Here is a 25,340-nt window from a genome sequence, read left to right as displayed (position 1 = left end):
CCTTTGCAAGCTTCCTCTTTGTTTGCTGAGTGTGACAAAGTGGGTAGGCTGTGCCATGTGTCAGCGTCCTTCCTCATCCGGGCAGGGGAAGACAATGCGTTCAGCATCCCAGGTGGCAGGGGAAATGGTGATAAAGCTGCGAACACTGATTTAAGCATAGAAATTCCTCCATCTCAGATACTGGTGTTTGTTTTTTCAGTGCTCCTTTCCTAAAATGGCAGGGCTGCGAGTTTGCCCCAACCCTCAAGAAAATGAGCTGTTACTGCATTTCTTACGATTAATTAAAATGTACAAACAGCTGCAGCCTGGTGCTTCAAAGATCTTATCTGGATACAGCACTGTGTCTCTCGGGGCCTCTTTCTGCTCATTCTCCTTTATCCACTGGTGCAGGGCTTGATGCTGTTTGACGCAGGGGGGTTGCAGGAGGACAGCAAAGCTTTACAACTGCTGCCTGCTGCCTGCAGGTGTCACGGAAGTTTGTGGAGTCCCGTGTTAGTGCCTCACTTGCTAAATTTCTATTATAGCTTCCTAGAGGGATGTGTGATGTTCTAATAGATACATATTTTTTTTCCCTCCCAGTAAATAGCAAGCAGCCTTAAATTACCACCGATGAACAGCTTTCCTCCTGCTGCACCTGTGTGGTATCTCTGGTTCAGGTTGCTGTTGGCCCAGGCTGTTCCTGTCTTCCTGTTCTCCATAAACTTAGTGTGAAGGAGGCAGCAAAAGCACCTTGAAAGGAATTTGGGTCGAGTGCTTCATCAGTACAGGATGCTGCTTCATGCTTTCACACCAGTGAAGATCAAGTTTCTTTTCAGTAGGAGCTGTGCCAACTTCACCACCCACAGCTTTGACAAAGGGTATTGTTTCAGCATTTGAAGTGATTAATAATTTTTAGGAGGTTGCAATTTCCCATTTTCAGCATGTCGCCTCTGATTTCCTTTTTGTGTCCCAGAAGGCTTTGGAGAGGCAGAGTGGCATGGTAAGGAGTGCTTGTGCAACCCGGCATACCTGCATGGAGCAGGGGCTGTTGCAGTTCTTCCTGAAGTGCATTGTGTCCATCCAGCCCTGTTTGATAACAAAGTTAGTAGCTTCCTCAGCCACCAAATAATGTTTTCCTTAACTGCCATCAGGCTGTGAGAAATTTCCTCTGTGATGATGAGTTTAAATAACAGCTTTCCTGCACCTTATTTCCATCATTAGCCTGGTGGAAATCCCCGAGGAGGACTGCAACAGCCTACAGTTATACACAGCTTTAAGAAACTCCATTTCTGCAAGGGATGCAGTCAGTTAATCACTGAATCCAAAGGTACCTCAAAGACCGTGAGGAACACATGGGACAGCTACAATCAGCAGTGTAGGCTGTCTTTTCAGCTAGTGCCTTTGTTGTTTAGCAAGACCCTTGCCTGTTTTCTGTGGTCTCGACTCACTTGAAACACCCTGCAGGGAGGGCTGTGCTTACAGCTTTCTACCTTGCTCTGTGCTGCAACTATTGCATGGAAACTACGCAAAAGAGACATTGCTTTGCTGCTCAAGTTAACAGTTGTGGGCAGTGAGTATTCATGTGTGTTTCTAGCTTCTTGTAGCACTGTGACAGCAGCACTCAAAGCTGGAGTGAGCCTTTGGTGCCTGGCCTGTTGTCTTGTTTTGGATTTGTGTTGCTGTTGCAGACCTGTGGCAGTGATGGCAGCAGCGGGGTTATGTGTATCTGTCCTCATTTGTTTTCAGTAAAACCTGACCTGCTGAAGTACAGAAGTTAGTATACACAGGGCGGCTGAGGTGTCTTCCACTGAGAGAGGGAGTGAGGGAACTTTTTCTCTGAGCTAATGCATGCTCGCTGCTGAGCACCTTTCTTGAGACACCATACAGGAAAAATAAAGCCAGGATAAATAGTTAAATAGTATCACTGCCTAGCTTCCCAGTACGGAGGGCTATTAAGACACAGAAGTGGAGGAAGGGATGATAAGGGATGATAAGGGATACCATTCTTACCAACGTCCAAGAAGGTATGTGGCCATGGAAAGAAATGCGATGCAAACAGTGGGAGAGGCAAGCAGATGCAGCAGAGCACCCTTCTGCTGTGACTTTTGGCCAAAGCACCCAACACTTCTGTTGCCATGCATCCTCTGGACAATGCACGATGCTGGTCCGGTACAGCATGCAACCTCTGGGGTTTAAAAAGGAACTTAAGGGGCTGATCTCACACACAGCTGAGATGTGCATCAGTTCGCTGATAAGAGTGCGTAGTATCCTGATCTTTTTACTGACCACCATAAGCACATATCCCACAGCATTGCCTCCAGGATGCCTGCCAATAGTATGGCGCTGGTGCTCGCTGAATTGACGATACCAAAGGAGACATCATAGTTCCCTTTTCATTTGCTTTTCAGACCCTGCAGTTTCTGGTAGGCATCTGCAAACTCAGAGTGGAGAGCTTTGCGGGAGAGCAGTACAGGGTGAGGTCTCTCTCCAGTGGTTACTTTGATCAAGTGTGGACTTGTGCATATGTAATGCCTTATAAGAGAGGTACTTTATGGCACTGTGGCAAAGCAGTGCAGAGGCACACTGTCTTGATGTAGCTAACTTGCTGCCCTGTGAACAAGTGAATTAGATTGTAACATCCCAGAGCAGACATGGCATGTTGAAATGAAAAGGGAAGGAATCCCAGTCTTCCCAGCGGTTGCCCACAGCTTTGCTGTTTCTCTTTGAATTTGTTGCCAGTTTGTTCAGATGCCAAATCATTTGGCAGACGTAAATCAGATATTCCTGCCCATGCCTAAAGGAGAGTAATAACGTTGGTTCTAACATTTGTATTATTTTATGGGTCGATTCATCATTACTTAAAGGTCTTTCAAAAGGTGGTTAAAACTATGCATAAGCTATAGTAGTTTCTGAAAAATTAGACCATGATTATTGCAACTGTAACTGCAGCTAATAAATCATGCTGAGAAAAACACATGCCTTTCAGGTTAATAATATTGTTTATGGATGCATAACAGTCCAAAAGCTGGCTAATACAGCTTTTTTCTCAACTTCTGAAGACAGTGGTAGAGACTTCAGTAACTACTGAGATCTCCTGATCTGAGCGGAGTTTCATGATAGCTGTGGATGGCACTGCTCAGAATGCTTCTGAAAATCAATCCAAGCCTTTGAACTTTGGTGCTCTGTTCCCCTGAGATGGGGTGACCCATTTTTTGGGTGGTGATACAGGAGGAGGCTGGGGCTTGTTTATCATACTAGAACCAAAGAGCAATGAGAAGGTTATTGAAGACCCATCTTCCAGTCATACGGAAAAACCTGACTCACTACCCAGGAGTTTCAGGAGTGGTTTCTTTGTGCTGGCCTTCCAGGAGTGATGCGAAGAGCACAGAACCCCACCTTCAAAACTCTCTTTGTTTTGTACAATATCATCACCGACCAACTTGGTTACAAACCGATGTCCTATGTGAAAGCTGTTTATGCCACCAAAGATGATCTTGTTAATCCCACTGATGGCTTAATCGCTGTATTTAAAGCCTGCATTCTGAGGAAGACCTTCTCTAAACTTATTCAGGAGGTAAAGGGTGAGGAAGAATTCTTCCCCAAAGCAGTTTTGAAAGCAATTTATTATTGAGTATGGTGTAGATAATACTGATACAGCTTGGGAAGAGGTCAAAATTCAGTGCAGTGTGTGGTGAATAACATGACCCCACTTTGTTCTGACTTTGTGGGATTTGAAATTCTCCCTGCAGTCCAGCAGAACGTTGTTTCTCTTGCTGTGGGTGCAAGTGTGAGGAAGCATACAAGGAGAATGTGGTGGAGTTATTGGCTTCATGCTCTGAAAGCTTGACAATGACTTAATTGGCTTTGATAAGCATCCTTGATTGACCTTGATGTCATCAGGTGATGACAGTGAAAATGAAACTTGTTCAGAAACAGAGAGAGTGCTAGAAGGCTTACATTGAAGGACTGATAGGGGGTTGTTAGTCCCCTAGGTGCCAACAGGTGAGACTGTTCAGGACAGGTCTTCTCAGAGAGTGGGCCAACAAAGCCACCAGTGTAAGGTTTGATCTTACAAAGAGATATACTGGTCAGAGTCTCAGCCCAGTAATCTCTCATTTTAATTCATATTTCAATTAGTAGTCAAGATCTTCAGCCACAGCAAAGTTGTCTCATCTGGCTTTTCAGTCATTGCTAGATGTTGGCAGTTGGTCTCCGATTGCTGCAACTCCTGCCTCTCCAACCTCCATGTCATCCAGCATTCCTCCCTCCTTGCTGCCTTCTGTCACAGCATTTAACAAAGAGGCTATTCCCTGAAGGAGGTAGGAGGACTCATAGGCAATGATGTGGGTAAAAGGCAAACAGAAATAAGGGGTAAAACTTACTAAAACAAGTAGCTTCTTGTTGTTGACAAAGTATATCAGATCTCAGTTGAGAAAAAACTGTGAAGAAAATCAAGGCCAAGTCTGATAAGGTAACCTGGAAATTAAAATGTCAATAGCTTGTGGAACTTCTGAATTCTAAAAATGTTTACAACGCGTAATAGCAGTGCCCTTGGGAGACAGAAAAGGAGCTTGCCCATGAACTTGCATGTTGCCTGTGAAACCTGTGCAAGCTGCAGACCTGTGCGGCTCCACTCCGGGTGTGGGCAGCCCGTTAGTAACTCTGCTCGAGGACGGAAGATGAGGAGCTGCAGACAGTTGGGATCTGAGGGATTTGCTAACAACAGGGATAACAGAGGAAATGTTGATTTGAGAGGAAATCCTTGGATTATTCTGCTTTGATTTTAATAGTGTTTTGACATGGTCTGGAGTGAAAGTAATCTATGAGAAATCAACACAGCAGTGTTTCAGCTCCTTTGAGTGAATAGAAAGGGAGATTAGCAAGGGAAGCAGATAGAGATGGAGAAAATTTACTGGATTGCTAAAATTACTCATCCATCCTGTAAAAAATTTTTCTTTAGTGTTGTGTCTATAGCTAAAGCTATTCAAACAAAGCCCTCAGGAGACGGAAAGCTTCAACATTTTTTATTACGGAGAGGAAAAAAAAAAGAAGTGGCTTTGTTAAAGACAAACTTTTCCTCCCTCCTCCTGTAAATTCTGTGATTCTTAGAATTGTATCTGTTTTGTCTGGGAGTTTGCTTGAGCATCTGTCAGTCAGGAAGTGATTGTGTTTAGTGCATTTTTACCAGCATCACTGTACTTCCAAAACTTTGTAGTGTAGATGTGGCTGAAAAAGAGTCTCTCTTGGTGATCCCTTAGGAGGAACCCCCAGAGTGAAGCATTCAGTAGGAGGTAAGAGTTCAGATCATGTTCCTACATGCATTGATGATCTGTGTGTCAGTGCTCTGACTCGTGTCTGCTGGCCAAACAGCTGCAATAATTTAGGACATGACTGTCCCCCACTGTTTAGTAGTGCTGCAGAAGGAATGTGTCCTTGTATCTCAGTTTCTCTAGCTCACAGCCCAGCAGTTTTGCACAAATACTTTCACCCGCTGTTCACATTAACGTGCCAAAACTGAGAGCTGAAACATTGGGCATACGATTCCAGTCAGCTGTGCTGTGCAGGCAGTGTCTCTTGGCAGAGCAAGGTGGGACAAACAGCTGGCGAGAGCAGTGTCTTCGGCTGCCACAGCTACATTTGCCAGAGCCTGTCCAGCAAAGCCTTTTAGAAGTATCAGACTCTGGAGGATGGTTAATGCATTCTAGAAAAAAATGAATAGGTGTGTGCAAGATAAGAAAGCTTCCTCAGCAATCCAGGAGAAAGTGTTCAAATACTCTGTTACAGAGCTCTGGACATGTTAATAATGCTGGGTTCATTGCTTAACACTGGTGCCTAAAATCAGACTCAAACCTGAAATCAGAATGCTGGGAAGCAGTCAAAGTGCCTGAAGGGCGTCAAAATGAAAGAGCCCTGGCTCTGTTTTGGGAAGTAGTGAAGTTACATACTGAGTCCCCAGTGGTGTTATGCTTACAGTGTTAACACAAAGCTATTTGAGGATTGGAAAAAAGAAAGCAAAGTAAGCTTTTTTTCCTAATTTGAGGTAGAGCTCATGAGATACTGAATTGTCAGCAGTTGAAGTAACTACGCTGTATCTCCTAGTACAAAGGTTTTATTTGTTATGGTTAAAGTAGTCTTGATTATTTAGTCCCCTGGCTTTTTAAAGGTTTTCAAATTGTTCTATGTTGTAGTGGTTTTCAGTAGTGGCCAACACACTGGAAATAAATGTGTGAAGCGTGTTGACCCTGACCTGTTTTTCTGTTTGCTGATAACTTTTTTTTATACTTCTATTCTGGTTGAAATTCTGCATTGCATATTTCCAAAGGTTCCTTAGTTGTGTTTTTTAAGGTGGTGGTTTGGAGGTGGAATGATCCTTTGAGATTCTTTCTACTGAAGTGGAGATCCCTTGGTAGATTAATTGCAACCTGCATGTTTGAAACAGCATTTAGAAAGTACCAGTGTAAGAATCCATTTAGCCTGCAAGCTGTCTTTTGGTTTACCCGGCGTGTGCTGTCAGGCAGGGCTTGTTCTCCTGGCCTTTCCTTCACACAAGAAAAGAAAAAAACAAGAAGCGGAAAATTGCAGACGATAACAAGGCTGAAAATCAGTCTTTAAAGTTAATATATCTCAGAAGATTAGGTTTCTGTTTCGCTGTTGCCTTTACACAGAATATTCTCTGTTCTTGCTGTTCATTGTTCCGCAGGAATCTTCAAGAGCAACACAGCAGCATCAGGATGTGTCGCATTAGTAATTCAGTTACACAAACCCATTCGCTTCTGGTGTCTGCTGACTACAGAGGGTTTGGGTGTCACTGATCATGTTTAAACATCTTGATGTACCTTTGTGTGAGATGCCATGTGTTGGACACGTTGCAGGATTAGTAGCGGGTACAGGACAGAGGCATGTGTGAGCATGTCTTCCCTTCGTGCTGCCGCTGTTGCTCCTCTGCCCGGTGATCCTACTGCCCACCTACAGGGACATGGAGGGGTCACAAAGCTACAGGTGCTGTGTGACAGGTGTGGCGTGGAGACTGTTGAGGGAATTGTGCGTCGGAAGTGTGGGACTGGAAGGGTTCAGACAGACGGTTCCCTTCCAGGGACAATACCATACCTGAACTGGAACACTGTGCTTTGAATTATTGCCCTTTTCATTCTCCAAATTCATGTTGAAGTGTAGGTCACCTCCCTGCTACATACCTTTTCAGAAAGGAGGGAGAGGATAGATGCTGCATGCGAGGTGGTGGGGGGTGTTGGTAGGTGGAAAGGCTGGTAAATATAAGGGGGTTAGGTAGCACCAGAGGTAGGAGAGTAGGGCACCTTCCTTTATGTGCTGTGCTCAGTTACTGGAGCAAACCAAGGGGAAGAAGGGCCATCTGTAGTACAATTTTACATAAACACCTGGCCGAACAAATAAGAGAGTAGAAATTCTAAGTTATGAAATGTTCATCTAGAGAAGACGATGCAGATTATGTCGGCAGGGTCTGGCCCTTCCAGCCTGAGGCGTCTGTGCGTGTCCCGGGCCCTGGCTGGGTTTGTCAGCAGAGGGTGCCAGAGACCGGCAAACTCCCTCACCGCTGGCAGCCTCCAAAGGGAAAAGCAGCTGTCACCCGCAACACCTTGTGTCCTGCAGCCAGCATCCTTCCGTGGGGCTGAGCGCAGTGAGAGCACCACCTCCGACACCAAGAAGCACCCTCGCAGCATTGCCCTGAGTTTCAGCAGTGACTTCAGTTGTGCTGGTTGCTTCCAGGATGAGTCTGCCAAGCAACTGAAGGTGATTGATGTGTAAGAAGAGCAAAATGAACAGGGAGAGCTTGGTGTGTGGGGTGGTACCCATTTGCATTGCTGGCAGAGCAGGGGGACTTCATGCTTAATTTGGAAAGGTAGAGGGAGATGGGAAAAGGCAGTGATCAGCAGCCACGGTCCCATGCTCTGATATGTAGGCAGGAGTTTGGATCTGTGTGTGCTGCTGGCCTGCAGGAGCCTCAAGGTGGGAGTGATTTTCAGGTGTTGAGTCATTCTGGGAGCCTTTCAGAAGATGCTCAGAGCCAGCAGTGTGGTGGCAGAGGAGGCTACTGCCAGGCTTTTTTTTCTCTTGGTGCAGTGACCCTCTTCTGAGATGCTCTGTTGCAATTAGCTTCGAGGAAGCCTGACAGAAAACTGTCTCCCAAGTAACTCTGGAGGTTGCAGGGATAGTTAGAAATCATGTAATGTATTTATTTCATCCCACCTATCCGTGACTCTTCAGATCTACAAGAAAAAAAGGCAAACTTTGTTCTCACTAAATGCCCTGGCAGGTACACCTACCCTGTGTGTGTGTCTGAGCTGCTTTCCTCTAGCTCACGCATGCCTTGGGAGTCACAGCGTCCTGCCTATGGGAGAGCTTTAGAGTACAATCATTGAAGCATCGAACTAAAAGGTCTTCCTAGGCTTTCCGAAACTGAAGTCCAAGCTGTGCATTTTTTTTTTCTTTTTTTTCACCCTTTTGGAAAGGAGGACTCGTCTCATTTCAAGAAGTTCCATTAGGTTGTTTCTGCCTTCTGGAATAACCCTCCTTGCTGTGCCACTGCAAATTGAACAAAGTAGTGTGTCGCTGCATTAACTTCACTTGGATGCTGCTGGTAAACTGTTTACCCTGGCTGGAAGGGAAGCCGTGACCCAGCTGTTTGAAGTTGCTGCTTCTAAATGGAGGGTAAGCTCTACTGTCAGGAGTAAAACACACAGAAATTAGCCGCTGGCCTGTGACTTGCAGTCAGCTCTAGGTTGTGAAAGGCCAGGTGTGAACTTACTGGTTTCAAACATTGCCCCACATGGTTGGTACCTGCATGTGACGATTGTTTTATTCTTGGTATCCTGTTGATGATGGTGATGTGCTGGACGTTCTGCATGCATGCGGGAAGACATGTTCACTGGTGTACAGGGCTTTCTCGACGGGTTCAGGTTTTATTTATGCCTTTGGGTGTCACAACAATTTTCTTATTGATGTTAGGAACTTGGACAGGAACTTCCATTAAAAATACATTCTTGTCAAGCTGATGAGTTTTACCTTTGGGGGGGGGGGGGGGGGGGATAGCCTTGATAATCTAACAGGCTTCGATAGACATCTGTTAATATTTTGTCAGCTGCTTTCTAGTTTTAATGTCAGAGCTAGCGAGGTGAAGGGTGTATGCTAGAATTGTGTAGCTCTGCTGGTTTGAGCCTTCAGCAGTTTCAGTGAATCTTATGATAATAATGCTATGAAATTAAATTACACTCGTAAATGATCAAAAACTAATAATTATTTAATAAAAAGTCCATTAAACTGAAGCAGAGAAAGAAGCATCTCCTTCTTAGAATGAACTCAAATAAAATCGGTTGATACAGAAGGTGGCTTTTAGCCTCAGGGTCTTCTCCTGGTCTGTTCCCGATAACACACTGGAGTGCTGGCTTCTGCTGTGCCGTGTTCCTGATGGTGCTGTGCAGCCCTGTCCAGATGGGAGCTCAGCAGCCCACGGGGTCTGCTGGAGCCCTGCCTGCTCCAGGGCCATGGTGGGCAGCTGAGGTTGCCTGGGCTTTTCACACAGGCTCACTGTTGCTGGTAGGCACTGGCTGACAGCTTCTGCTGCTCTTTGTTTTTAATTTTTCTTTTGTTTTTGCTGGTGTCGGTGCTTTTTTTTTCCTATGTCCTTATCACAGAGAAGTCAAGTTTCTATTTCTGGGTAGTTAAAGATTTATGTGATAAAGGAAAGACTGTAAAAATAGATAGAACTGCTATTTGCATTTCAGCCTGTGGTATGAAGAGGCCACAGGACTCTTCATTGCTTTTTCCCACTTTAAAATAACGTAGGCTACTGAGATTGCTTGTAAATAGGCTCAGTATGTAGGTTAATACGTGTCATGCTGCAGTCTGAGATGCTGTAATTCAAGCATGGAGCAGAAATGTTCGGTGGTGTAGCACAGCTGGTGCGTTACGAAGAATGAAGTGTTGGGTTGGTGGCTGATGAGAAGCTAAAAGCCAAGTCTGGCCCTAGAGCTGCTGTATCGAGTTTAAGTACAGGCTCCAAAGTCTGTAAAAGTCAATGAAAAGACACCCATAATCTTCAGAAAATGCTTTTGTTAGCACTTCTGGGACTGCAGCTCCTTGACCCATACTCCAAAGTAATATTTTTTTTTTCTGCAGAGGGATCCGTAATGCTGGGTGTCTTTCGTTGCATGTGCCTGTATGTTCTGTAACAGTAAAGCAATAAAAGGCGGGTTGCAAAAATGTGAGATAGGCTTAAAAATCACAGTATGGAGAAACCTATAAATAAACATTGCTTCCTAGTATTTGTTGTCTTTTTTCTAAAACTTTAAATTACTCTCACTTCACATTTTCTAATCTTCTTCTATAACCAAGCAGAATAAAAACCTTCTTTTTGTTTTGGTGATGTTTTCTGAAGAGATAATTTTTTACACAGTCTCTTCACCCAGCTGCTGGGCTTTCAGGAAGGCACCAGCTATGGCAGGGCTTGAGATAATGGCACAGGATCTGACCCCACAGAGGGTTAACAAACGACCAGGAGAGAGATTTACTGCTTTTCTCAGCATGGCTCCAAAGCTGAGGGTTTAGGAGCCTCTTGTTCACTCCAGCCCCGTGATGGCCCTGCTTGAACTGAAATCACTCAAAAGGAAACGGGTGGCCTCCAGTTCCCTGTCTGGTGGTGGCTGTGGCCTCAGCTGTTCTGAGGAAGCAGGACCGTGAACTCTGCTTACACCATCATCTGAAAAAGCCTCTCCGTCCACCTGAATGTTACTTCACCTTTGGGAGAGTTATGGACTACAGGCAGGGGAGTTGTTGGACGTTTTCTAGATACTCATCCTTTTTGCTTCAGACCATGTGCATTATTCAGGATGGCAGGGTACAATCGTTAGCTCGTTTTGCTTAAATATGAAGCAACAAACTCCTGCATGGCACTAGTGCCAAGATCAAGAGCTCAACAGTGCACACACCCACTCTGAAGAAAAATCAGAAGTCCTTAGAGAAGCAGTTTGGCAGCTCTTTGCAGAACCCTTTTTGTTTAGCTGTTCCATGCTGGATTTCCTTACAGGGAATGCTTTAAACCAAGCAGAAGACGTCCCTAAGAGCAATTGCCTTCTAATGTGCCATTATTCACCACTGTAAACTGATCACAACATCCTGCAGGACTGAATATGTGGAGTTACGTTCTGCCTCTGGACACACTTGATTTAGACCTAAGTGGGGCTGACCTAATAGGAAAAAAACGCAAGCTTGATCCTGACTACAAAAATAGCAGGCAAGGAATGACAGAATAGCCTTTTAAATGAAGAACAATTGAATTTAATATTAATTCCTAAATTACTCTCGTATGATGTAAAAAAAGCAAAGCTTGAGGGTTTTGGTCTTGGGTCTGCTCTCAAGGCAACTGGCAGGGGGCAGCTAGCCCTACCTGATGTGCCCATTAAAAGCTCCTGTAGATGTATGTGTGATTCCAGGATGTTGTGATTGAGGGTTTGGTTCCCTGCCCCTGAAGAGTCAGTCCTGCTGGAATTGCTATGCAAAGACATTTAAAGGGAGTATAAAAGAAATCTTGTCAGAGGTCTGGGAATCTGCCCAAGCGCGTGTTTGTGTCAGTTACTGTGGTGGGGTCTCGCAGGACGCAACCTGGAAAGCCATTGCTTGCAAGTGGGGAAATTCTTCTCCTTTGCCCAACTGCTGAGCAGAGCCAAATTCTTCAGAGTCCTGGACCATGAACTTGCCATTTCAGTGGGTTTGTGTCCTCGGACAGATTGCAGATGAATTACAACCCTGTTGTTCTCTGGGAGACTAATAGGGTAAATTGTGTTTAGGCTAAAACATATTTGTTCCACTTTTGGTATCTTCCCCCCAGCCCTGCGCTTTTCCCACCCCCACCGCCCCCCCCCTTCTCCTTAGTTAAAGACCTTAAGGAAAGTGAAGGCCTTTTGCTAGTACAACATATTGAGGTTAATTCTGACCCACTAGATCACAGCTGCTTGCACTTAGCAGCATGGCATGAGTTGCTATCGAAGATGACCCTTCACAGAGCCTGGTAAGAATATAAACCTTTTGAATCCCCCTCTGAGTGGCATACACCTCATGCTGAACATGGGATAGATGTTTTTGAAGTTAGATACCATCTTCTGAAGAGCAGGAGGCTATTACTCTGGGGCCATCCAGATGCGCTGCTTGTTGTGTCATGTCCTGCTTGATTGTGCCTTACTTAGACTGCTGCTAACAACAAAAAACAATATACTGATGTGTACCTTTAGCTTGTTGTACAGTAACTTAAATCACTTGTTATTGCTAGTCCATTTGTATTTTTCTAAGCATTTGTGTTCCACCAGCACACTCAGAGTGAGTACTCTCGAGGGGGAATTTCCTTCCTGATAAACAATTCTGCAATGTGATTCAGCAGGAAGGATGTGGTGGTTAAGGCACTGGACTGGGATTTGGGAGACATGGGTTCTGTTCCCAACTCTACCACAGTCAAGATGTGATGAGTGGAAGGGCAAGCAAACAAAGAGGAGGAGCTGTTTAGCTATGGCAAAAACATACTTTCACGTGGACTGTTTGTCCAGTTTGGAGGTTAGATAGGTCTGGCTTTTTGTTTGATTCATCAAGTAAACAATGTTAGAGACTCCTGTTTGTGCAATTGAAACCTGAAAGCTAATCTTGACCTATTCCAGGAATCCAGCTGTTGTTTTAAGTACATGTTGCTTTAACTTGCATGAAATTTCAGATGCCACTTTTCAGTGTTTCTTGGTTGACCTAATTCACCAATTTACCATTTAGTTCTCTGATCTTCAAGCAATATGCTGTGGCTTCTGTGCTAAGTTGTATATGCACACAGTTTCTCCCCTGTCTGTCTTAGATTCAAAGGCAACAGACCACACACAAGATATTTCCTTTGTCATGCAGGGTAGAGTTCCTACAGTTTGATAGTAATGCTACATTCTTTCATTTCAGAAGCGAGAGCTTGGGGTACCAGCTCTGAGTTGTAGACCTCGAAATTCAGCATCCTGATTGGTGCTGCCTTTGGGAGGATGAATCAGGACAGTGACTCAAGTGATCAGCCCCGTGGTGAGTTTTATGCTTGTCCAAGTGTTTGTATATCTTCTCCTGTTCATTCAGAATGGTTTGCTTTCTGTTTATTTTCCTTACTGCTATTGGAGGAGAGTGCTGAGTCACAAATACAGCAAAACCCATGAATGTAACACTAAGTTGTGTGCCATGAAGGTTACTGCATCCTTGAGGTTTCCAGGTCCACATCTAGATATCTGCATTCTTAGAACTGTACTCCAGGTTAAAAATTTTTATAGCAATTGTTTTTATAACTTCTCACCAATTCAGCATAACACATGATTTTTATTACTGTGTGTTACACAATTCATTCAGATTTTATTCGTAGTTTAGTTGCTTTGTGAATTGCTTTTGTAATTGCTTTGCCCTATAAAGACCTGTGGAAGATGTGCTCATGTATCATGTATGTCCCACGAAGTTTCACTGTCAGGAGGGTCCTTGCCGGAGAGAATAAATGGACAGGAATTTGATACTTGTTCTGCCTCGGTCCTGCCATAAATTTCCTCTCCTCTTCCATCCCCATCTTTGGTTATTGGAATTCAGTATCATCTAGTGCTTCTGGCAGTTTTTGCGAAGGAGAAGGGCCGGGGAGACATGTAAGCCAGCAGCAGTGCCTGACAGCCTTGCAGGCTCTTGCACAGCTGTGTGCTTTTTTGGATGTGTAAAGGGGCATTCTTAGTTCTGACGTGAGGGCTATTTTTTGACAGTTTCCATTGTTCCCCACTCTTTATTAATGGGTGAGGTCTTTTTGTCTGATTCCTTTTTCAGAAATAGAGGCTGTTATGAGAGCTGTCTGCTCACGGTTTTGGGGATTTTTCCTTTGTTCTCAAGAGTCCTGAGAATTTCTTCCTCCCTTTTTCAGACTTGCTTGGGCAAACTCATCCAGGCAGTATCTGACTGAGGGGATTGCTAGGATGTCCCCTTGCTGGGATAGCAAGGAAACTGGTCCTTATTGCCACAGCCCTTGTGTCATGCGCTCACTGTCACAGTCCATGTGGCTGTAGGTAGAGCAAGTCAACTTGGGTCCACTTGAGTTTGGGGCTCTGAACATCTGGCTACACTAAAGATCTTGCTGTTGTCTATCGTTTTGAACTTGGGAGTTCAAGAATGGAAAATTTTAGGAAAATTCCTCTGGTAGCATGGAGTATCTATTCTGTAATACTCTGCAGGTGTTTTCATTACTGTGAACAGGTGATGATTACATGTCAGGATGTCATGCAGATTCAGGAATCATCCACAGAAGGACCTAGAGTCTAGGTCTTTGGAAGAAGACATTCAAGGAAAGTCTGTATAACACAAACCATCCTGGGTGCTTGCGAGAAATGTATGAATCGCATGGTCAGAATATTCATAGATGGCTCGTTGCAATGTTATTTTTTATAGGGGTAATAAGCATTATGCTTTGAGTTTAGATCCACTCTCTAAAACAGGCACAGGAATGAAGCTGTCCAGAGGGACACATTTTCAATGTACTGCTTGTGCGGATTTTACGTCCTCTGTTGAAGTGCTTAGTACTGGCTACTTTTGGAGTCAAGATATGGGGTTAGGCAGGTGTGATCCACTGATGATTTATATCTTGGTTGAAGATACCTTCAGGGATCTTCAAATCTGGACCTCTATTTGTTCACCTTCAAGCAGCAGCCTTTTGTAGCCACCTATTAAGTTTCGCATTGCCAGTTCGTTTCATTATCTAAGCCTTGCTACCACTGCAGCTATACTTAGAGAGGAAGGATATTATAATCTTGTGAAAGATTAAAATATTTTTACTGTAATCCAGCTGGAAGGGTAGCACTTTTCTCAGGGTAAGAGACAGCCAAGGTTTTCCCATTCTGTCCTCCCCTTGTATACAGGAAGGAAGTGCTGGCAAAGGCCCCCTCAGCTTCCTGTCGACTTCGGAGCACGTTTCCAGACACAACCTTCTCCACCATCCATCACCCAGCACAGCCAAACAGTCACGGCAACGCCAACGGGAAAAACACACGTCTTGCATAAACACTTCAGAGGCAGCAAACCACTGGGATCTCAGCACAAGGCAGTTTGATCTGTAGGCTGCATCTCACAGCAGGTTACTGGGGATTTTCTTCCCCTTCCCTTTATGATCAAGTATCTCAGTAATGAAAATTCCCATTTGAAGAAGCATCTTAAGAAAGAAAAAAAGGGGAAAAAGAAGGAAAAGGGCTGATGTTTAGTAAAGAAACTACTGTGCTGACAGGTTGTGGAGCCTGAAAATGAGAAAACCCAAGGAAATGACCGGAGATGTGTTCTGGTCCAGAGCACCGCAGGGTGATGTATCTGGCCACAGGGGAAGGAAGTAGCTGTTGTCTGCCATGACAGAGGTTTCTGTCCGGTCTTCAGGGTAGGGCAGTGGTGAGGCAAACACTATCCGTGGTGCCTTAAAGACAGGGGAAATAAATATGGGGGAGGCCTTACCTTTAAATGAATCGCCTTTGCTGAATATGATTCTGTGATTCTTTCCAAAAAAAGGCTCAAAACTGAACTGTGATCTCTTTCTCATATTACTCATTTTCTCTTAATGCTGCATTACAATACTTAGGTAATATTTCAAATTTTTTTAACGATTCCTTAAAAGACCTTTTTGATTTTATTTTTATCAGTATGGTTTTAGTATTCTTGCCAACTTTGAGCTGGGAATTTCATTTTGATTCTGATAGCAAAAGCCTACAAAGGTTGGCTGTTAAGAAATGATGAGCACTTACTGAAATGCTCTCAAGATCACTGTGTAAGCCTGTTGTACAACTGGACATGACAGAATATCAAGAGTTTGACTTGATGGAGAAATGACTTTTCCATATTTGAGGCTTAATTTTCCTTGTACAGCTAACCTGAATGCTTTATGTGTAAGGATGAGCACCTAGGTTAGTCTTTCTGGGTGTGGGCATCCACACACACAGAGCCCTGTCTGCATTACCGTGTTCTCACTCAGTATGTTCTGGTAGGTATTTTGCAAGACATCCTATTGTTCTTTGGCCTGAAATACTCCAAAGCTACCTCCTGGTAGGTTGTGTCCAACAGCAAGAGGACTGGTTTGTACTTGGGAATGGAAGGAGGGGGACGGAAAGACTGTCAACCACCAAAGATACTGTGCCTGCCCTCCTTGGTTCGAATTGAGGCTGCCCTTGTTGAATTGTACTGTGTGTTTGAGCCCACACCTCAGGGTCAACTAAGCACATCGGCTTGTGAATTAGTGTGGTGTTAAAACACCTCCAAGACTTTCCTGTTTGGGTCATTGGAGAGCTTGGGGTAACATTCAAGTCAGAGTCCAGCTTAATGGTAAATTTAAAACTTACCCTGAAATTTCAGCAATTGCTCACAGTGTAAGAAAATAATGTTTTGTGGGGTTACATTTTTCTTGAATTAAGTGGCACTACAGGATTCTGTCAACCTTTCCTCTGACTTTTCTCTCTGAAAAAGGCTACTGTCAATAATTTCTGCAGCATGACGATCTTTGTAGCGTGCCCAGTGTACTCAGTGTCAAAATAGTATTTACTCAAGGTTATGTTTTAGTAAAGTTGAGATGAAACTTGAATATGAGTGTAAGCTCTAGAATTAAAGAACGAGTGTGTTGTTTTAATGATAAGGTTTTTAGGCTAGAGCTGTGGAAGTAATTCGTAAAGGCTTTCCAGAAGCAAACTGCATACTACTGAGATCTGCCTGCTCTGACCTTATCTGCATACTGGCCGATGTGGTGGTTCTATTTGTAACACATCTTGCAGTGCAGTTTATGGTTTTATACTTTTTTTACCACGTAAAAACCAGTGTGTAACTCTTAACAGTCTTGATAAGCAGAAAATACTCCCCAGCTCCATGCTGGCTACCTGCATGAGCACCTCATCTGCCCAGCCAGATGTGCCTTTCTGTGGTTATTTAATTCCTTTGCTGTTTCACATTTTCATTGTCCTTTGTCTGGGGTTGCAACAGGCATGGGGTGGGAAGTAAGCTCCTTAAATGCCTTTACTATACTCTTTGGGCCAGAAGTTATTTCTTATTTAAGGTCTTTACAGAATGCAGTATTATGGAGTCCTCATATAAAATCTGAAGGTATTTTTGAAATGCTAACAACTATTTTTAAATCTACCAGAAATGCTCATGCATAACACCAACTGAAAAAGAAAAGAAGGTAAAAGTTACTGGGGATGGGAATGATAATAAACAGCAGTAACAGCTGTATGTTTCTGAAAACAATAACAAAAGCAAAAAAACTTACCCATCAGGGCAATGGCCTAGAACTAGGAAAAGTCACGTTTCCCCACTGGTCAGGGCTCAATGTAGGTGTTGTCAATTGAAGTTGTTAGCTTTAAAAAAAAAAAACCCAAAAGGCAAAACTCAGCAACCTAGTTTTAGGTCCTGCCTTAGACCTGAAGTCCCCAGACAGTTTGTGGCATTTGGCAGTCTCATTTCCCTGTTTTGTGAAAGTATTAATCTTCCCCTTTGTGAAGCTGCTTGACTGTACATGGGAAAGTGCTCACATTAACAGCATGCAAAATTTCTTAATTTCCTTCTAGAAAATAATTTATTATGTCTTCGCTTGTCCCGGCCATCCTGTTTGGAGGAAAAAGACATCACTCTAACAGGCAGCGGGTGCAATTCTGTTTAGTCCCTACATGCACTGATCTCTTATTTATTTTATTAATCTAATTATGCACTGTGACAGCAATGGGTTAAAAAAAAGAGACAGGACTGTGATTTGTTGACAGTGTCCCTTTTAAGTACAAGAGTGCCAACTGGAAATCAATCCACCGCATGCTAGCCGAGCAATGTGAGGAACGCGGGACGGCAGTAATATGATCAGATTTGCTGAAACCACCGAGCAAAAGTGCTGCTGCGCTGGGAGAAGCTGTGAGCGGCAGAGGTGTTTATTTCAAGAGACTGCGGCTAGGAGGACTGGTAATTCTCAAAGAAGTGAAAGCAGGCAGGGACTTGCGAGCCCCTTCTAACATGTGCTAGTGGCTGTCATGGTTCATGGCTCAAGGGAAGACAAGTCCTCAAGACTGCCAAAGCCTCTGAAAAGTCTAAGAAATAGGCTTGTGATAGTAAATCGCTGTGTGACTGAGAAGAATTATGTTCAGAGTGGACTTGTGGTCATACAACAAACTGATAGATAACGAAGAAGTTTTCTGTGAATTGCCTGCTGGTCTCTACATTCCTTTTTGCGAAAAGGGATGGAGTATGAGAGCTGTTTCCTCCCCCTTTGGTTCTTTCACATAAATCTAGTGACGACAAGGGTCAGGTTAAATCCAACAGTCCCAAACAACTTTCACAAATTCTAGCAAGGTCCAGGTAAAAAAACATTGGAGGAAAAACATACTGTGAATTCAAACAAGCACTATTTATGAGAAAGGCTGGGAGTGAAACTGTGTCCTACAACCCAGGACCACGTTACTGCCTCTCAACGCCTGTTACCATGCAGCACCTTGAAAGGTTACAGGGTTTCCTGCATCCTTCTGTCCCTGGCTCCACAGCCCTCACTCGCTAGGCAGACGTCCTCTTTGCCACCTTGACAAGAAGCTGCAGGGATGTGTGCTCTGGAGGAGCAGAGCGGGTTGCCTGCAGCACGTAGCCGCAGATCTTCTCACCCAAGTTGTCTGCCCCTAAACAAAAGGGTTTGGGAGTAAAAACACAGCCTCCATTTGTGTGTAGGGAGGAGGAAGGGCTCTGCCACTGCAGGGATTCATTTGTGGTTTAGTGGGAACTGTGAGGCAATAGAAACGTCCTGCTCAGGGTCTAAAGCAGTGTTTGCTATGTGTGTGATTGTACGTTCTTTTAAATTAAACTATTTTGCAAGCACTTCCTTCCTGCATTTCTCAGAAGGAGGGAGGGGGGTGTGCAAAGAATGTTTAACTGCCTTTGACGGAGGAGGAAAACTGAAGAAAACAAGAGATGCAGTCCTAACTACTGACCTTTTACTTGAGCTTGGTGATGTTTTTCAGCAGCAGAGCCTCCAGGGAGTAACAGCATCCTCCTTGCTATTGTGCTGCCTGCCCAAAAAGGGGGCTAAAGTTCAGCTTTTATGATGTTCTCACTCTGGGCTTGTGGGAAAAAGGCCACATTCCCTTTCTTAGGTCATACGAGTGCAAGAGATGACAGAGTCCTACAGTCTAACCCCAGGGCATTAGGCCAGTTCAGAATGAGACTCGGATAGACAGCTTGGTAAATATGCAGCCAGCTTTTTCTCCTTACGGAGATTCACAGCAGGTGGGAGGGTAATTTACATTGTTAAATTAAAAGGCACTGATTTATTTTATGTTGGTGTGTTATTGTTTCATAAAAGCACATGGGTTGCCATTACTTGTAATGGACTCTTGCACTTTATTGTTAAGTACTCCTTTTCCACTTTGGTTGACAGTTACTGGAAATTAATGTTATCCACTAAGATAAAAAAACAAGAGGCAAATAAGCATAAAACAAAACCCCAACCTCCTTCCCAACAAACCGCAGATTTTTAGGGAACCCTCCACAGTTTTGAGGATTGAGATTGTTGCAGTGGATGTTCTCAAATCGTGCTCCTTGTCCACCAGACTCTTTATTCCCTGTACCTAGGGGGCTAAAGAGCCATCGGTCCCTTTGCTCACTGGTTCAGATCAGGCTCCCCTTCTCATAGTTGCCACCTAGTCTTTCACTCAGCACCATGGCAGGCAGGCTGTCACCAGTTCCCTTAGCAGCATCTAGTGTTTCTATCCACTGAGGTTTCCTTTGGTCTTGCTGTTGAAGTGTCCTTCAGTAGATACTGAGCTGTCCTGGCTATGGAGAGATGGTTGTGCTTCCTGAAATGCTGAGCAGAGGAGGAGGTTCTGCCTGGAAAGGCTGCCTGTCTTAAGGACAGACACTGTTTTAAAGTTATAAATGTTGGTTTAAAGCTACTATAAGACCTAACAGTTTGAAAAATAACTCTGGATGATGCTGATGTTCGTCTGTGCATTTGCATCCTTTCAGCAGTGCTTGCAGCTCCTGGTCAAGGTGCTCAAGGTGCTGCAGTGTCTTAGCCTGGCCATACGGTGCTGCAGCAGACTGAGGGATTTTGTCTTTTGGCTGGTGTATGAGTTTCACCTTAAGTTGGAGTCTTGTCTTTTGCATGGTAGACCATATAAAACTTAAATGTTGTACCTACTTAGCCTGCAGTGCATTGAAGAATATCTATTGCTGCCTATTGTATAGTTAATAATGTGCATCTCTATATGACAGAAGAAAAGATGTGTGTTTTGGCAGAATGGAGCAAGTGGAAGAGCTGACTGATCTAGCAAGCAGCTTAATCACAGCTGTGAGGTGAAGGTCTTGCTCCCTGCCCTTCCCCCTCATGCCCTCGTACCCAATCCTGAGTACGTGAGTCATCCTCTTTGCTCCAGTGCTGGTACCTTGGATCCTTCACTGAGTTAGTTCAATTCACTGACCCAGCAAGAACTGATCCGTATTTTTGAATTAGTTCTCTGCCAACAGCTTGGGTGGGACAGGCTTGTGAACGGGCTGCTGAGGAGCAGACCCTGCACGAGCTGGGGCAGGGCAGGGGCTCTCCATGTTGCAGCGGGGTGATCTGCTGGGTACGGAGGCTTTGGGTTCGTTGGTGTAACGGCACTTGTGCACAATGTGCAGGAGATGTAACAAGGGCAAGTCACTTTGCTTTTGGACAGCTGACCCAAGTAAAATGTCTTGGCACCAGCAAAGTGGTGAAATACAGCCAGATCTTAACGCAAAATACTTGAATAAAGTGCATATGCCAAAGCATGCCTTTGGGTGGCTGTTTTATGGGAGCAAACCTGTTAGACGTTCCCCCCTTAGTAATGCTTTCATCTTCCTGGGTACCACACACCTGTGACACGGTGGAGCATGCAGTTGTGGCAGGGTGAGGGCCAGCTTGCCAGACCTTGTGATTTTTATTTGTGTGTGTGTGTTTTAACATTGAACCTTGCCTTTGCAGTGTCTTCCGATGACTGACCCTCAAATTTGGTAAATACAAATATCTAGTTACCTGAGGTATGCAGGCAGATATTTGGATTCTGGAGGAAATTAGCTACTTGGAGTCTGTCAACCCTCTGGCATTTCTGGTTATCATAGTGAGTGGTAGAGTGCAAATTAATGCTGAGAAGACAGGCTTGAAGATGAGGAAGGTTTGCCTGGAAGTTTGCCGCGGACAAGAGACTTGGACCGATGATGTGAAGTCAGCGGGCAGGGGCATTCAGATAACCCCAGGAGTGTGTTTGATCAAGACAGAATCACAGTTCTTTTAGCCAACTTGAAAACTGTTCAATATTAATCTGTCTTTCTGGCTTACAAGTATTGATTTTCATATATACAAGAAAATGCCTGTGGCAGCCCGACATACAGTACTGTCTTGCCGCAGGTGCTGTATATACACTCTTGCCTGGCTGCCCACTCTCCACGATCAGCTAAGTCGTGAGCAGCTTTAGTGGCTGCGGAAGAGCCAGTCCCTTTTGACTTCCAGGGAAGGAGGCTTTTTTACAGAATTGTAGGCTTTGGCTCTACAGATCATTCATTTAACCTTACTTAATTTTGTCTGATTTCAGGAGGTATCTCTTTTCATTTTCTTCTTGATGCTCTTTGTACTTTTCTCCCTCCCAATGTCAGTGTAGCTGATTTTTTCTAAATTGTTTGTTTTTTCTTGGGTAAAAAGAAATTAAGATTTATTATCGGTTTTCCCCTGCCCAGGGCTCTACCTCAAGAACATCTTGTGTAAAGCAATTTTCAGCTTTTACTTCAAGAAGTATGTAGCAAGCTGTCAGTAATTCAGCATAACAAAAGTTCATGCAGTTCAGAGCTTTCATGATTACAGAGGAGCTTTTCTTGGGATTTTTAAAATGTCCTAGACACAATTAAAAGAATTTCTCAGCAAGGAGAGTGCAAGCTGGGGACTCTCCAGCAGATGTAATCACTCAAGGAAAGCTTTGTTTGGCTTGGCTGGGTCCTGCCTTCATTCCACGCTCTTTCATCCCGCCACCAGTCTTTGTCTCTCAGGCTTTTGCAGTGTCTCTCTGTCTGTCCCTCTCTCGATCTGTCCTGCATTCCCTTGCAGGCTGAATGGACAGCGTTCACCTGGCTACTTCCAAGACAAACAGCGAGTCACATTGAAAGAGGGGGGCCTTTGGCTGCCATGAGACTTCGTGGTCACTCACTTCCTAGAATTAAAGGCTGGGAGTTGATCTGTAAGCCAGCCAAGCTGGAGACAATGATTGGGTTTCCATTTTGTTCCTTTGATACTGACTTAAATATGTGCACCAAATGGGAAAACAAAATTTACATAAAATTAAGCAGAAATCCCCTTTCTTATACAGATCTGTTCTACCCTGTGTCTTCCGAGATGGATAACACAGGCAGCAAAACTCATCCATTTTTTCCTAAAGGTCATTGGAAGTCAGGCCTGTTCTTAGAAAACTGATTGATTATTAAATTCCTGGCTGTAATGTGATATTTTTTCAGTATTCCTGAGGAGATGTGACTGGTGCAGCTGGAATCCTGGTGGGCATGAGGAGACTGCACATATGTGTAGTAGCTCCAGACATGTCTCATGGGCAACATTGAGAGTCCCCGTGGCCCCTGACACCCAGCAGGGTCTGTGCCTTCAGCTGGGGACTGTGAACTGGATTTCCAGAGCTGCTGATACCAGGCTAGAATAAGTAAGAAGTATTTGTTAAAACAGATGGATCCATACTGATGCAAAAATGAGGGAGATCAGAATCAGGCATCTGTTCTTGCTTTCTTGGGGGTTCTGCTGGGAGACTTTGGGTAGACTGCTTCACTTCCCAGTGCCCGTGTGTGGAAGAAGTGCATCTTCCTGCCTTATTAACTGTAATGTGTAGCCTGAGGTGCAGCTTTTTAAGGAAACCAACACCTGCTCAGTGTAGAAGAGTAAAAATACAAATGTGGAGGGCTGTTGTCTTTGAAGTGATACATGCTGTTGGCAGGTCTTGATGATAGTGGTTCATTCAGCACAGCTTCTTTGACGTATATCTTGGTAGCATTGTTGACTTGTAAGAAAATGTTGAAAAGGTGACAGCAAGGACTGTGAAAGGATTGCATTTGGGAGATCAGTGTGCTTGGCTGCATGCAAGTCTGATAGGGAGATTTCAAAGATCTTTATTTCAAATGTCTTTGAAAAAAAAAAAAAGTGGCGGTGCAGGAGGGCAACCACTTGGAAGGGATTTTAGGGAACCACAGCTCACAAACTCATGCAGGGAGTGTTAGGTTGCTTAGGTAGCTTTGTGTCAAAATTGGTGATGGTTTTTGCATTGCCAGGGAAGCCAGTGCAGACTTCCTACTGTGTTTGCTCGGGTGCTCCCAGAGGTCCAAAGCCAGCTTCTTTACTTCGGAACCAGCTGCTGACTATAATGGTTCATGAAGTCTGTTGCAACTCCTGGATGGGAGATGCTCTAATAGCATGAAGAATTGTTGAAGGTAAGTACTACATTCAGTCACATCTCCTGCACTGTGTGATTCCTTTTCAGGATGGAGCTGTTGTGACAGTGCACAGGCACTTTGATCTTTTAATCCCTAGCAACTGCATGGTGCTCTCCTTGCAAAGCTGTCTCAGTCTACCTCCTCCTACTCCCCACTGCTCACTTGTTTAAACTGTTACTGAGTCCACATATTTATTATCCTTCACTTCAATATCTGATTGTACTCATTTTCTATTTTAAGACTTTTTACATTCTTTATTACATCATTGTTATTCTAACCATGTGCTCAGATAGGTCTGTGGTGGCCCATGTACTGTAAAACAAAGTATTGTTAATATCAGGTCTTTAGTGTCAGGCCCTGTGTCTAGCACTGTACAATGACACTATTGTACTTTTGAATGATCGGAGCACTATGGCCTGTGGTCTTGTTCTTCCATGGGATAGGATGACATGAAAAAGGCCTTAATGGATATTATATTTTAAATTATATGTGCATTTAAAATGAACAAAATGACGAACAAATGAGTATGTGAAAGATTGTTTGGCTTCCCTGCTGCAGAGTTAACAGCTAATTCTTCGACACCCCAAGCCAAAGCATTTAGCAGTATTAATTTTCCTGTGAGGCTGAAGATTGAGGAGACTTCAAGTCCAATCCTTGGTAGTTCCTAAACAGGAATGACCCCTCAGGAAGTCAGGCTGAAGCATGCTATCCTTCTCCTTCACAGTTTGATTGCACGTCAACCATTCTACTCTGAGTGGTTTATATACTTCAAATGCCTCCTAAAACACTTCCATCCTCTTACTTATCCGTTCCAGCTTCCTTATTGAACATCTCATTCTTCCTGCTACCACAGCAAGGCAGCCGCTGGCAATTAACTTTTCAAGCTGTACTACTTCTAGGTTTTTCTAATATACCTGTCTCTTAAGTATACCTCATCCTTTATTCCTGCATGTGGGGAGTTCTTCTCTTTTCCTAAATGAAGAGGACTGATGTCTTAAAGCAGATGTGACACTGGGTTATCTGTGGTGTGTTCAGTTGGATCCTGGTCTCATTATCATTATTTTGCCCTGTAGCTGGATGTCTGAGTGGGTGTGTTGCCCGTGCATATGGGTGTGAAGACTGGTACCTTTCCCCTGCTCCAGAACTGCTCCTGGGACAATGTGTTGTGCTTTTTGGACATGAGCTGGTTTTTAGCTTTAAACTAGACTGTGCTGTCGGGCTGTACCAGCTCCTGCTAATTAGTGGACAGCAGTGACTGCAGCACCATACTCTGCTGTATGATTTGGGTATGTTGCAAGTTCTGTCATTGATGAAGTTGTGATGAGGAGTGATAAGGTACCCTCTCAGGCACTGATGGACATTTAAAATGCTGCAAAGTGCTTATGATGGTGACTGAGGTTGAGCGAAGGCCTGAGAAACGCCTGTGCAATGTGCTCATTGCCACAAACTGTTTATAACCCAGCCTGGCTTCCCTGTCTAGCAGTAGGACCATTGCAGCACCCGATTCTCTGTAGCCCACCCCTTCAGCAGTCTCTGAACTGAATACAGTTTTGGGAAGCAGCAGGATATTGCATGCTAAGCTGTTTTTCTCAATTTTGATTCAGTGGTGTAACTCAGTATCTCAGACTAAAAAGACTTTCCATTGGTATTCATGGCTCATATAACAGCTCCTCAACTGTTTCCTGCGGGTTCGGAGGGAAAGGATCTTTCCATGCATAATTTAATCACATTCAGCAGTGCAGCAGTTGGATTTTTTTTTTTCCACAGAAAATCTATAACATCTTGTTAGTTAAATCTTATACTTTTAGAAATGTCAGTGAGCTTGCTTATCTTGTTCATTCAGATAAACACCTCTCAACATCCTG

At 44.1% G+C, this 25,340-nt stretch overlaps 1 protein-coding gene across 12 annotated transcripts in view; it reads left to right on the top strand.

Moving 5' to 3' along the window:
- Window positions 1-25,340, top strand: part of EXD3 (exonuclease 3'-5' domain containing 3) — a 290,795-nt gene that overhangs the window by 52,091 nt on the left and 213,364 nt on the right. For 8 of the 12 annotated variants that reach the window (XM_055720414.1, XM_055720413.1, XM_055720415.1 and 5 more), the window contains exon 3: window positions 12,937-13,050. In XM_055720414.1, coding sequence (XP_055576389.1) covers window positions 13,014-13,050 — 37 coding nt within the window. In that variant the 5' untranslated portion in view covers window positions 12,937-13,013. Of the gene's footprint in view, window positions 1-7,636; window positions 7,747-8,465; window positions 8,665-12,936; window positions 13,051-23,313; window positions 23,473-25,340 lie in introns of those variants that run through there. The other 4 variants (XM_055720411.1, XM_055720410.1, XM_055720407.1 and 1 more) reach the window with 3 other exon arrangements.

This window comes from Falco cherrug, chromosome 9 (genome assembly GCF_023634085.1).
Source record: "Falco cherrug isolate bFalChe1 chromosome 9, bFalChe1.pri, whole genome shotgun sequence".
Taxonomy (NCBI): Eukaryota; Metazoa; Chordata; class Aves; order Falconiformes; family Falconidae; genus Falco; species Falco cherrug.
This window is presented reverse-complemented; position numbering and strand designations above follow the sequence as displayed.